A 13474-nucleotide genomic window follows, 5' to 3' on the forward strand; every position below is an offset into this window, starting at 1 on the left:
CCTGGGTGGGATTGTGGTCGGTGCAGACTCGATGGGCCGAATGGCCTCCTTCTGCACTGTAGGGTTTCTATGATTCTATGATAATCTCCAGGAAAATTGCGACTTTTTCAATATCTCCATAAACTACTTGGGTCACATCGTTGATAAAGATGGTTTACATAAGGAACTGAAAAGCAGCACTTTCTCAAAATGTGGCACAACTGTTTCTTTTTAGGATTGATTAACTATTATGGTAAATTTGTTCCAAATTTAGCAATGCTATTGAAGCCACTGCACACTTTGCCATGTGTCAAACTGTCAAAGGATTGCGTAAGAGTGTACGAAAGGTAAAAGAAGTCTTAAAGAAGTCGCAGCTATTGGTCCACTTCAATCACATCATGCTCTCGAGCGTAAGGCAACCAATGGCTTTCGTTTCACGAAATCTTATGAGTGTAGAAACAGATTATGCTCAGCTGGAAAAAGAAGCTTTGAGTATCATGTTCAGAGCAAGAAGATTTCATCTCTACCTTTATGGCCGTCATTTTACACTTTTGACAGATCACCGACCCCAACAACAATCTTCAGGCCGTATTAAGATATTCCTTCTTTAGCAGCCGGTAGATTACAGAAATGGTCCTTAATGTTACCAGCACACACCTACGATATTAAATATTGTCAATCGGAGCAACCTACAAATGCTGATGCTTTGTCTAGATTGTCATTACAAATCAAGCAAGAACCTGAAGAAACTTTTGTTAACGTCCTACATCTCACACAAGTGCATAGTATACCTGTGACTTCATCTCAAGTTCAGTGAAACACAAGAACTGATCCAGTGATGGGGAATGTTTTGGATATGGTCCTAAAAGAAACGATGACAGAAGTACATTGTAGATACCCAGACCTCAAGCCTTTCATCACAAAAAGACAGTCTAGAGCAGAGTTTTGTTGTAGGGAATCTGAGTGATTATTCCTTCATGCTTGCGTGGAAGAATCCTTGAAGAGCTACATGCTGAGAATGAAGGAACTGACATTTTTGGTGACCAGGAATAAATGCACAAATTGAAGAGGAAGTGGGGCAATGGCAGTCCTGTACACAACTAAGAAATATTCCACTGCTATAACTCTTACATCTATGGAAATGGCCGAAACAGTCATGGCAGAGAGAACACACAGCTTACACTGGTCCAATAGAGGGACACATGTTCCTAGTACTGTAGATGCACAATCTAAATTGCTGGAAGCAATGGTCATGAAATCCACAACAGCAGAACAGACCATTGGAAAAACTGGATGAAATATTTGCTAGATTTGGTCGACCTGAGCAAATTGTAAGTGACAATGGGACACTGTTCACTTCCAATGAGTTCAAGGGCTCCTTGAGAGGAAATGCTGTACAACAAATCAAGTTGGCTCCGTCCATCCATCTACAAAGTAGTTGGCCGAACAATTCATAGTCACAAAACAAAACTCAATCAAGACATCAAAGGACCAGGGTGCATTGTCAAGACAAGTAAATAACTTCTTGATATCACACAGGGACACTGTACATTCAATAACACAAAGTTTATCAGCGATATTGCTTTTAAAAAGAAAGCTAAGAATAAAATTTGACCTTTTTATACCACCTGATACTTCAGAGATTGTTGAACAACAACAAAGAGTGTAGATTGCTAGGAGGGAACAGAACTCTAAAAAGATCGTATTTACTCATGGAGAACGAGTACTAGTAAGAAGCTACACAACCAATGAAAAATGAGTACCTGCCATTATCCGAGCAAAAACAGGTCCATATTGTAGAGTGGCAGTGGGTGCCCACCCCAACTGATTCTCCTCCCCCCCGACCGTAGGCCCCATCCCCATTAGGCCCCACCTATCAGGCAATGCCTGATCCTGGTGAGCAGTACCAAAGTGCCCCCTGGACATTGCCACGTTGCTCCTTGGGTAGTGCTGGGGGCCAAGCTGGCACTGCCAAGTTGGCAATGCTTGGGGGCAACCCCCCTTGCCCTGATCCTCTGGGGGCCTCGATGGCCCCCCTTCACTCCAGCGAGGTCGGCCGCCAGCTCTCCGCAAGTGGGGAGCTATTGTAAACCCTGCTGGAGTCAAACACTCCTGGCAAGGGGAGGGGGGGGGGGGGGGTGGGGAAGAGGCTGGCGGGTCTGGAGACTTCAGTCCCGGGTGCACTAATGATATTCAAATTGTATTGGAATGTGCATTTAAATAATTTATGCAGCTCCACACCGATTTCTGGCGTGGAGGCAGTGGTGCCCAGCGGGAAGCCCGCTAAACGGCCTCTGTTTGAATCTCCCGGCCGGCTACGCATCTTTTGCAGCGAAGTGGACTGGGAGAATCACCTCCTCCTCCTTTCGTCCCCAAATGACAACTTTTCTTAAAGGGCAAGGGATGCTATTTATTTTAAATGGTTGCATTTCTGCTGGTATAACATCATGTGACTTGTAATGACATAAGCAGAAGGATTCATGGGTTTTTAAGGCTGTTCCATCTTGGACTTGGAACAAGCAACATCTCCTAAATAAACCCACAACTGTGGCACCTAATTATTTTCCTCTTTGCTTTAATTCCCAGTTAATACATCACATCCTCTGACCCTTCTTATCTCCAATCTACTCTCGTAACTTAAGTTTCTCATCACTGGAACCATTCTTATGAATCTCTTCTGCAACTGTCTTCCTATAGTGTGGCACCTAGAACTGTACATCATACTCCAGCCGACATCCAACTAGTGTCCTGTATCAGTTCAACATAACCTCCTTGCTCTTGTATTCCATGCCCCTATTAATAAAGCCCAGAGCATGGTATGCCTTACAAACTGCTCTTTACACCTCTCGTGCCACCTCAATGTTTTGTAATTTATACACATGACTTAGATGAAGGAACCAAAGGTATTGTTGCTAAATTTGCTGATGACACAAAGATGGGTAGAAAAGTAAATTGTGAAGAAGATATAAGGAGCCTACAAAGGGACATGGATAGATTAAGTGAGTGGGCAAATATCTGGCAAATTAAAACGTGGGGAAATGTGAATTGTCCATTTTAGCCGAGAGAATAAAAAAGAAGCATTTACCTAAATTGCGAGAGATTGCAGAGATCTGAGATTCAGAGGGATCTGGGTGTCCTCATGCATGAATCACAATATACAGGCACAGCATGTAATTAATTAAGATAATAGAATGCTATCGTTTATTGCAAATTGAATCGAATATAAGAGTAGAGGTTATACTTCAGTTGTATAGGGCATTGGAGCGGCCATATCTGGAGCAGTGAACAGTATTAGTCTCCTTATTTAAAGAAGGATGTACACGCATTAGAAGCAGTTCAGAGAAGGTTTACTGGACCAATGCCATGGATGGCAGGTTGTCTTATGAGGAAGGTTTGAATAGGCAAGGCTTATATTCACTGGAGTTTAGAAAAGTAAGAGAGAGAACTTAATTGAAACCTTTTAAGATCCTGAAGGTCCTGGCAGGGTGGATATGGAGAGGATGAATTGTGAGTGAATGTCGAACTAAGGGTCATTGTTTAAAAATAAGGGGCCGCATGTTAAAGTCAGAGATTAGGAGAATGTATCTCTCTGAGGGTTACAACTTTGAAACTCACTTCTTGAAAAGGCAGTGGTAGCACTGTCTTTGAATATTTTAAAGGCAGGGCTCTTTTTAAGTTTATGTATTCATGTCACAAGTAGGCTTACATGAAGTTACTGTGAAAATCCCCTAGTCGCTACACTCCGGTGACTGTTCGGGCACATTGAGGGAAAACTTAGCATTGCCAATGCACCTAACTAGCATATCTTTTCGATTGTGGGAGCAAACCAGAGCACCTGGAGGAAATCCACGCAGACATCGGGAGAACATGCAGACTCCGCATAGGAATTGAGTTCAGGTCCCTGGCGCTGTGATGCAGCAATGCTAAACCGCTTGCCACCGTGTTTCCCCTCTGCTTTGCCACCAGGCCACCTCTTTTAACTGGCTATGTTTTGTCCACCATGGGGGTGCTTGCCTGTTGACTGGAGAATTCTAGTTGGTGTAAGTGGGGCCTTACTAGACCTCAAGTGATTCACTTAGCTGCTCACTGAATGGATTGCAGGGATGTTATCCCTGTGTCTCCTCCCTCGCTTCCTTGAAAATGGTCCTGAGGCAGATGTCCCCTAGCGGTTTTTCTCCTCAGTTGCTTCCAACCCCACCTCTGTGGCTATTTGAAAATTTTGTTCATTACCTATCAGGTACTAAATCACACTATCTAATAAAATATCAACCAACACCAGAGAGATGTCGTGGATCTTGTGGAATGAGACCCTTCATGTGTAAACAGTGATCCATAGTACATAGGGGTCCATAGATAGGTACCTTAGCAGATTCTATATACTATAAAAATGCAGTGTGTGTGTATCAGCAAGACAAGATATGGCCAGGTAAGAGTGTTGGTGCAGAATTTTAATTGCAAAGTAGCTAAAGAGATTGAGGCAATACAGTGAAATCAGCGCAGAATAACTGGTGCTGTGTGGAGTGAGGCAATATCAAAGCAAAAGGTGAGATGTTTTCATTAGAGCAGGGGATTTTGAGTCTTTAAAATTATCAAGAATTAGGAACAGATATTTGCAACAGTTGTGTCCAATGATTCAAGTGTCCAGAATAAGAGAATATAAGGTTAAAAGTAATTTACTTAAGACAGCAAGAAAATACAAGAGGCTGTGACGTGTACTTCCAGAATTAGTAACTTCAGTGAATGAAGCAGAGACCATGGTGTGAACGTCATCAGGACCGTGGTATCCACTTATTATTTAGTCACATGATTGATATTGGTGGTGATGAAAGCCATAACTTTGTGGAGGTTGAACGAAAATCTGCTAAAGTTGACCCCAAGAAATTTAACCTTTCAGGAAGAAGATAGAAAGATGTTTCAAGGTAAAAGAATAGATAGATACAGGAACAGGGCAAGCATGTAGGATTAGGGCAAGCATTAGGGATTAGGACCAGTAGTTGTCCAGAGGATAAATACTGATACAAATTCATTAACTAATGGTGTATTTTGTCATTGGTTCATAGAATTTATCACAAATTGCAAAGATTCAGAATATTGTCTCTAAGTCTTAAATCACATTTTTCCAGGACCTGAATACCTCCTTCAGAGTTCTCCTCTTCCCATATTTCCTACAGCATTGGTACCAACAAAATATCACTCGCCAATACATCTAATCTTCTCCCTTATTCGTTTCAAATTTGGCACTGTCCTGCAATGCTTTCCTTGATATTTCAGCTTCCCCACTCAACAAAAATGCTGCATTAACTCTTTCTCTACTTCAGCACACGTGCGCTTGTGAATTTTGTCTGAATGGAATACTAACCTTAGAAAATTCTAGATCCAAATGTAGTTGTGCTTTTTTTTTGGCGTCGTGGAGATGCAACATGTGACGAGACAAAGCAATAATTACTTTCATCAAAAAATAATTAGGTGGCCAATCTCATGAGCTTATCTTTCCTGCCAAAGACAGCCCAGGGTCACTTCCTGAGTTGTATCAGTTCAAAAATGTAATCATTTTACCGACTCTACACTTTGTTTTACTTAACATAATGGAGGAGTCTCAAATCTCTCCAATAGCCCATAATTCTTTACAAAAGGATGGCTTAGAAATCTCTCTTTTAATCAATACCCAGTCAACGTAGAAATATGTGACTAAAGGTCACTGGAAATTACCTCCCTGATGTCAGCACCTGATGGGACTACATGTCAGTGCTACTGGGTAGGATATTTGAGGTGACATATCATTGTTTAAAAGCATTCCCAATGGGAGCGTGATCAGATTTGGCTGTATGAGTGGTATCTGTATAATGGGTATATTGCTAGAGAACAATCACATCTAGGCTTTCACACATAGAAGGATCATTTGGACGAGCTTTAGTCGCAAGTTGTCTTTAGCACAGAAGGATTGAAGGAAATTGGTGGGAATTTTTTTTTAATTTAAAAGAGCTTCCAAACATGGTTCCAACAGCAATTGTTTCTATTTAAAGCTCCTAACATTGAGGGGACAAGTGAACCAGCACAGTACGCTATAATCACGAGAACGAGCAACACCAGGGTCCAGGTTAGTACAGCAGCAAAACCATCTTAGTCCATCGTTATTATTCTCCACAGCCTCCTCTATGCTAACAATTAACTTCATCTGGCTACTTTAATGGGAAAAGCAGCATTACTTAAAGCTGCAGTTCACTTATTCATTTCAAATAATTCAAACATTTTGTAATGGAAAAGCCAATATGATCCATCATGTGACTACACCAAAGAGTCTCCGTGATAGGATTTGCAATTGGTAACACAAGGCTGCTGCTTCTTAATTTGCTTCCTTTTTCACAAACATGAACTCTGTTCCCATATCTAGAGGGGTGGAGACATGGTTGGGAAGGGTGTAGGTGGGGTGTCTTCAAGCACTCGTCTCACACTTCATCTTAGAAAAAGGGATATCTGACCACAAACATTTAACTTCAAAGTTTCCCTGTCCCTCTTTCTATTTTATCAATGTTACTGTGGTGAATTTTGCTCTGAACTTTCACCTCTCGTTTCCCCTAAGCTCCAACAAACGGATCTTCCTCTTCCCTTTATCCTCATGCTATTATTCTGAACTTGAAACTTATTAGCCCAAGTTAATTTTGGCAGTGGATTATACAAACACTATGCACACAAAGCTTCATTATTCCTCAAGTTGTGATGTGTACCTGGAGCTGAAAGATCATTTTCAGGCATTCTTCCCTCCCTTCAGTGAGACATAAAGGGTGGAACTGGTAATATAATATGTAAGGCCCGCAGCAATGTCAGAGCAGTTAGACTAGCTGTTTTCCACACAACAGCGGGTGCTGACTGATAACATTGATAGGGCCTCTCTGGTTCAGTCCACTTTCAAGGGCAATGCTACATTCTACAGTATCTGTGTTAAACAGTCATGTCACAGTGTTGGAAATTTTATAACACACACCTCCCAAACTATTAACAAAAATAATTGTGAATGTACCATGAGTGGGTTAAAGCATTCTAATACAGAGTAACGTCTCATGCATTCATTATTCTCGAGCAAATTGGAAATATAACATTTAAGATTCTTTTAACATGAATGGGGTTTTGTGTAGCATTCTACATTGAAACTTGAAGCTGGAAACCATGCACTGAAGGTGGATGTAATGAGCCTGATAGTAATGAGGAAGAAGCCAATGTTGGATCTGCACTTTGCTAAAGTGTAATTTAAAACTGCAATGCCCAGCATGCCTCTCATTTATTATTTATTGTGTTTTTGTCTAATTGCTTTTGTGGGTAAGTTTGTTAATAGAACAAAATAGCAATAATACAATGCCCTACCAATGTCTTGCCTTATGTCACTGCTCTTACTAATTTATTAGTGTTGCATCCCTGCTGTTTCCATGTGCTAACATATTTCCAATGCAACCCTGTATATTTGTTCATACACACTGACCAAACAATGTTCCTCCAAAGAAGAATTACATTGGACTCGAAACATTAATCTGGATGGGACTTTCCACGCTTAACCTTCCCCGTGGCATGCTTTGTGGTGATCTTCCAGTCTGCCACTGTCAACAGGTATTCCTATTGATTGCACCCTCTGCCACCGGGGAACCCACAAGGGGTGACTGTCGGTGGGACCAGAAGATCCCACAAGTAGCAACAGCCAGACAACTTTGGCCTGTGCTTCTCCCTCCAAAGATGCCGCCAGACCTGCTGAGTTCTTCCTGCACTTTGCCTTATTCCAGACCTCCACAATCTGTAGTATTTTGCTTTTATATTCTTTTTGCTCTTTTTTATCGTACTGATACTGATGCTGACACCTTGCATTGATTTCCATTATTTTCCAAGCTTCTACTACTGTCTTCTAACTCAGAGGTTTTCCATTGCATTAACCCTAATCTGCCAAATTCTAATGTTAAATTCTCCTGATTCCACCATAATTTTCCTTGTCTCACCAGGCAATATCTTATTACTGCACCAACATGTTGGTAGTGCTCTGTGACCAAGGTCTGTCTTTGACTAGGGCTAGCTCAAGAGATTTAAATACTGTTTGCAAGACCTGCTGCATTGGCCCTGTACCTGAGTTGTAACAGTCAAGGACTGAATGAACGCAGGAACAGGACTGAGCCATTCAGCCCATCAAGCCTGTTCGGCCCTTCAGTTACATCAATTCGAGATGTGTCTTGCTGCTCGCAAAAAAAAAGTCAAAATGTTGTTGTTTGCCTTTACTTATTCTTTCATTGGTTAGTTGTTCCAGGAAAGAGGATTTCAGATAAAATCCATTTACCTGTGAGGTCTGATGGGTCATTACCTCAATTCTTTGGTTTTGGACCAATGAGGTCAATATGAGTCTCTCTTGCTGTCACTCTTATTATCCCTCTGATCTGGTGCCTTTCTCTACAGGCTTGTCCTAACTTGCCTGTAGAGAACCACACTGGATCAGAGGCAATGCTGGCAGATAGTTGAAGTCAGTGCAGAATAATTATGGAGCAAAAAATGTTTTATCTGATTCTGGAGGATTTCCCCTGGGGCATTAGGTTAAAATTCCCTTTCTCTTTTCTATCTCCTGATATTTGTTACTCCCCATTTTGTGTTTCTTTTTCCTCTTTGTCCTCTGTATTTTTCTCTGCTTTAATCATCTTGTGTTTGTTGTTCTCATTTCTTCTTTTTGCATTTCTCTCTCTCACCTGTGTTCTGTTACTATCCTCATGATTTTTTACCTTCATTTTTTCATTTGCTTCTGTTACTTCTTGCCTGTGGCTTTCCTAGTCATCCTCTCTGTCTGTGCCTTTCCTAGTCATCCTCTCTGTCTGTCTGCCTGCATCACCTCGCTCTTGCTCTCTGATTACTTCTGTTTTTAGTTCTGTTGCTCCATTCATTATGCAAACCTGACTCAGGAAATTGTGGTTTTAACTTGAGTGAGAAACCACTGGGGTACTTTTAGGTGTGATGTGGAGGTGCCGTCGTTGGACTGGGGTAAACACAGTAAGAGTTTTAACAAGACCAGGTTAAAGTCCAACAGGTTTATTTGGTAGCAAATGCCGTTAGCTTTCGGAGTGCTGCTCCTTCATCAGATGGAGTGGATATCTGCTCATAAACAAGGCATACAGAGACACAAACTCAAGTTACAGAATACTGATGAGACTGCGAATCTTTCCAGCTAATCAAGTCTTAAAGATACAGACAATGTGAGTGGAGAGAGCATTAGACACAGGTTAAAGAAATGTGTATTGTCTCCAGACAGAACAGCCAGTGAGATTCTGCAGGTCCAGGCAAGCTGTGGGGGTTACCGATAGTGTGACATGAACCCAAGATCCCGGTTTAGGCCGTCCTCATGTGTGCGGAACTTGGCTATCAGTTTCTGCTCAGCGACTCTGCGCTGTCGTGTGTCGTGAAGGCCACCTTGGAGAACGCTTACCCGAAGATCAGAGGCCGAATGCCCATGAAAAATGCGGTCACGCTGAGCAGAAACTGATAGCCAAGTTCTGCACACACAAGGATGGCCTCAACCGGGATCTTGGGTTCACGTCACACTATCGGTAACCCCCACAGCTTGCCTGGACCTTCAGAATCTCACTGGCTGTCCTGTCTGGAGACAATACACATTTCTTTAACCTGTGCCTCATGCTCTCTCCACTTACATTGTCTGTATTTTTAAGACTTGATTAGCTGGAAAGATTTGCATTCTAATCAGTATTCTGTAACTTGAGTTTGTGTCTCTGTATGCCTTGTTTATGAGCAGATATCCACTCCATCTGACGAAGGAGCAGCACTCCGAAAGCTAATGGCATTTGCTACCAAACAAACCTGGTCTTGTTAAAACTCTTACTGTACTTTTAGGTGACAAGAGAAGGAAGGTACATTTGAAAGGAAACTAGAAAGAATTCAAAGCACACTTGAAAATTTGTCCCTTCAGCTTCGGTCTAGGCACATGCTCAGCAGCATATTGTGGTCTACCCCTTGGCTGCAGAATCAGCAGCATGATAGCAACATTTAATCTCACCGTAAATATCTTGGGTCTGATTAAATATGACTGATCTGATAAGAGAATGGACAGGACGGTGAGAGCAGTCATTACTCGGAAATTACAAAACCACCATGATTAAAGCATATCTGAGTGGCCTCGTGGTTACTTCCTGTCTTCAGTGCATTCTATCTTTATTCCATGAGTATTTTTCCAATTTAAAATTAAATGTCATGTTGATGAGAATTGAGGAAAAATAAGAGCTCTGCCCACATTTACCCTGACATTTCAAAGCTCATTTTATTAATACTTTGTTGTACAGAGTTATGACTGCACACCCTGCAAAACAAAACTCCCTTTCACCCTGGATAGTCAGGAGCTTTTTCCCAAGGTGGAAGAGTCAATTACAAGGGGGCATAGGTTTAAGGTGCGAGGGGCAAGGTTTAAAGATGTACAAGGCAGATTTTTTTTACACAGAGTAGTGGGTGCCTGGAACTCGTTGCCGGGGGAGGGAGTGGAAGTGGATATGGTAGTGACTGTTAAGGGGCGTCTTGACAAGTACATGAATAGGATGGGAATAGAGGAATATGGTCCCCGGAAGGGTAGGGGGTTTTAGTTAAGTCGGGCAGCATAGTCGGTGCAGACTTGGAGGGCTGAAGGGCCTGTTCCTGTGCTGTAATTTTCTTTGTTCTAATCACCCCACACTGCAGAGCTTCCTCTATATTTTGCTACAGTACAGAATTCCCCTGCATTACCATGGAAAAAAAGAAACCCCCCCCCTCTATGATCCTGACATTACCAAGTTCCCCTATGCTGAGCTTCTAAGAGAACAATTTCATCAATGATCCTGATGCGTTTTATAAGATGTATTCTAATTTTGAATCACACAATTGAAAGTTCAATTTCTGCTGCCAAACATATTCCACCGATATTATTTCTTTCAAGTCTCAGGGACATTTATGTCAATTGGATGCCAGTGAAAGACAGCAAAGTCGTGGAGTTCAACTCACCACAATATACGATGAGATAAAATTCAACCCTGATGTGTCGACGCCCATGATGACAGTGCAGAAAGGACAGGAAGCAAGTGCCAATGCCTGATGGTTATCCACAGTCACAAGAAAGATAAACAGTGGGCTCGAACTGCCCAACAATTTCAGTGGTCGCTTGCTTCCCGTGCTCCAGTTTTTACAGCTAACTTGAATTGGCTTGCTTGTGTGAGAAAGAAGGTTCTAAAGGTTTAAAGTTTGGGACTGAATGCAATGAGGGAAATACATACAGAAAATGTTGGAAATACACAGCAAGGCCATCAGAATAGAGAAAAGTGAGGGGTAAAGCAAAGAGGACAGGGAAAGTGAGAAAACATAGGTAAGGGCACAGCATCCTTCACATAATTATATGTTAATTTATTGTAATTGCAAGATGCTTCATGGATATACTGGTTGACCAAGCAAATAAGCATGTGATGGGTTTAACAGCCTGGAGACAGAATTCATTAAACAACTGGAATTAAGTGCTGTGTGCAAGCAGAAAACTGCTGCGTATTTCCATCCTTTCCTGTGTTTATTTCTAAGTTGTTCAAGTAGAGGAAAATGGAAACACATTCAGTACTTGCACATCCTGTTGATCAGAATGAGAGAGGGGCAGATTGCGGGCTGGAGAAAGTCTGGAGTACTCCATTTCATAAATAGCTGATGCATTACATGTTTCTCTAACCTGTAGTTTGAATGTGTTCCCATTGTCAGCTACTGTTCCATTTGAAAATTGACAGAAGCAGCTGCATGTTCGACAAAAAAGGCTTTGTTATTCTGTTGCAGAACAGTGGTGTGCCACTCAGTATATGTTAAAGTTACTGCAGAAAATATGCAAAACTGAATCATGGTGCCTTCAACGAGTTTCAATGTTATTCCCACCACACCCCCAATTTGTTGGCCAAAAGTGAGTCACAACTTTTTGAATTAGTATTGTCTCAATTTCAGAGTATTAATGCCCAAGATGGGTGTGTTTTTAGGTCAGTCATGTCTTTTCTAAGTAGTCCTCAGTTTTGTTCTTTATTATAGATTTGACCCCATTTCTCCCGAATTCCCCGTGGAGGAAAATGGATGGAGGGGGAAGGAGGAAGTTTTAATATTTCACTAAATATTAGCTTTCACACAGATGCACCTTTATCAGTGGACACTGATCACCTGTAGGGCTGTTTACTGGCTTTTCCCTCCCCAATCTGGAAGAACCCAAGATAATTACAAAACTCCTACCTCCATCAGGCTGAGATTAATTAATCCCTGTCAGAACAAGAATGAACATTGTCTGTACAGATGAGCAACACCTCACACTGCATTAAGCCAGCCCAGACGATGGTCTGGGGTTTAACAGCCAAAAAAGTAATATTGAATTGCACTATTATATAGTAGGAAATGCCACAGCCAAGCTGCATGCAGCAACAGTGAGCTACTTTAATGATAAATGTTAAGTTGTTTGAGGGGTAAACATAAAGCCTGCTCTCTTTTGAAATAGTGCCATGGGATTTGATTACATCTATCCAGGAAGGTAAACTAATGTGTGAGTATAGATTTCTATGATCAAATTATAAGCAAACTTTTATAGATCACTGGTTAAGCCAGAGCTGGAATAGATCCTCCAGTCTCTGGATGGTTGTACCCCAGGGTACTCTGCAAGATGCACTGCAAAAGCTCTCGAAGGTCCCAACACATTTTAACAAAGGATTTATTGAGGTACCAATTTTCTTTGATTCAATGATCATGTGCAGCATTGGATAACCACAGAACACTGAGATAATTTATAAATGTAATAATTGTGTGACAGTGAAACAAAACTCCGTTCTGTACACAGACTTTGAGAATTGCCAAAGACAGTGGATGAAATGTAACTGTGGAGTTGGCCCATACTGTCTTGAAATTTTATTTCAGAACACAGGGGTTTTTTCATTAAAAACTGAAACCCTGTGACTTCATGCATGACAGAAGAAAATAAATATTCACGATAAGAATGCACTTTCCATGATTTAAATGGCAGCTATATCCTCATTTCTCTGAAACATACAAAATTGATTTTAGTTTAAAACATTTTTAAAGGAAGAGTTGAGCTCTGATGGTGTATATATTTCCTCATGCCTGATGCCATGGAAACCTGATGCCACGGAAATGGAAATAAGGGGAATTCCATGAGTGCTCAAAGATGCCTTATTACTCATTGTACATGATACGTGAGACGAATGGGTTTCAGATCTTGCAAGTGGCAGTTTACATAGAATTCTACAGTGCAGAAGGAGGCCATTTGGCCCATCGAGACAGCACTGACAATAATCTCACCCTGGCCCTATCCCCATAACCCCATGAATTTATCCTAGCTAATCCCCTGACACTAGGGGCAAGTTAACATGGCCAATCCACCTAACCGGCACCTCTTTGGAGTGTGGGAGGAAACCGGAACACCTGGAGGAAACCCACGCAGACATGGGAGAATGTGCAAACTCCACACAGGGAAGAA

The 13474-nt window shown here is 41.6% G+C and overlaps 2 protein-coding genes across 14 annotated transcripts in view; one reads left to right on the forward strand and one right to left on the reverse strand.

Annotated features, from left to right (window-relative positions):
• Positions 1–13474, forward strand: part of LOC144496871 (SLAM family member 9-like) — a 74925-nt gene that overhangs the window by 40102 nt on the left and 21349 nt on the right. For 2 of the 8 annotated variants that reach the window (XM_078217441.1, XM_078217445.1), the window contains 2 exons: positions 6003–6076; positions 10913–12988. The exons of 1 other annotated variant lie outside the window; for it this stretch is intronic. In XM_078217441.1, the coding sequence (XP_078073567.1) occupies positions 6003–6076; positions 10913–11068 (230 nt within the window). In that variant the 3' untranslated portion in view covers positions 11069–12988. Of the gene's footprint in view, positions 1–6002; positions 6077–10912; positions 12989–13474 lie in introns of those variants that run through there. 5 more of the 8 variants (XM_078217444.1, XM_078217448.1, XR_013498461.1 and 2 more) reach the window with 4 other exon arrangements.
• Positions 1–13474, reverse strand: part of LOC144496870 (RNA-binding protein 4B-like) — a 157664-nt gene that overhangs the window by 36639 nt on the left and 107551 nt on the right. The window lies entirely within an intron of this gene.

Source organism: Mustelus asterias, chromosome 8 (genome assembly GCF_964213995.1).
Source record: "Mustelus asterias chromosome 8, sMusAst1.hap1.1, whole genome shotgun sequence".
Lineage (NCBI taxonomy): Eukaryota > Metazoa > Chordata > Chondrichthyes > Carcharhiniformes > Triakidae > Mustelus > Mustelus asterias.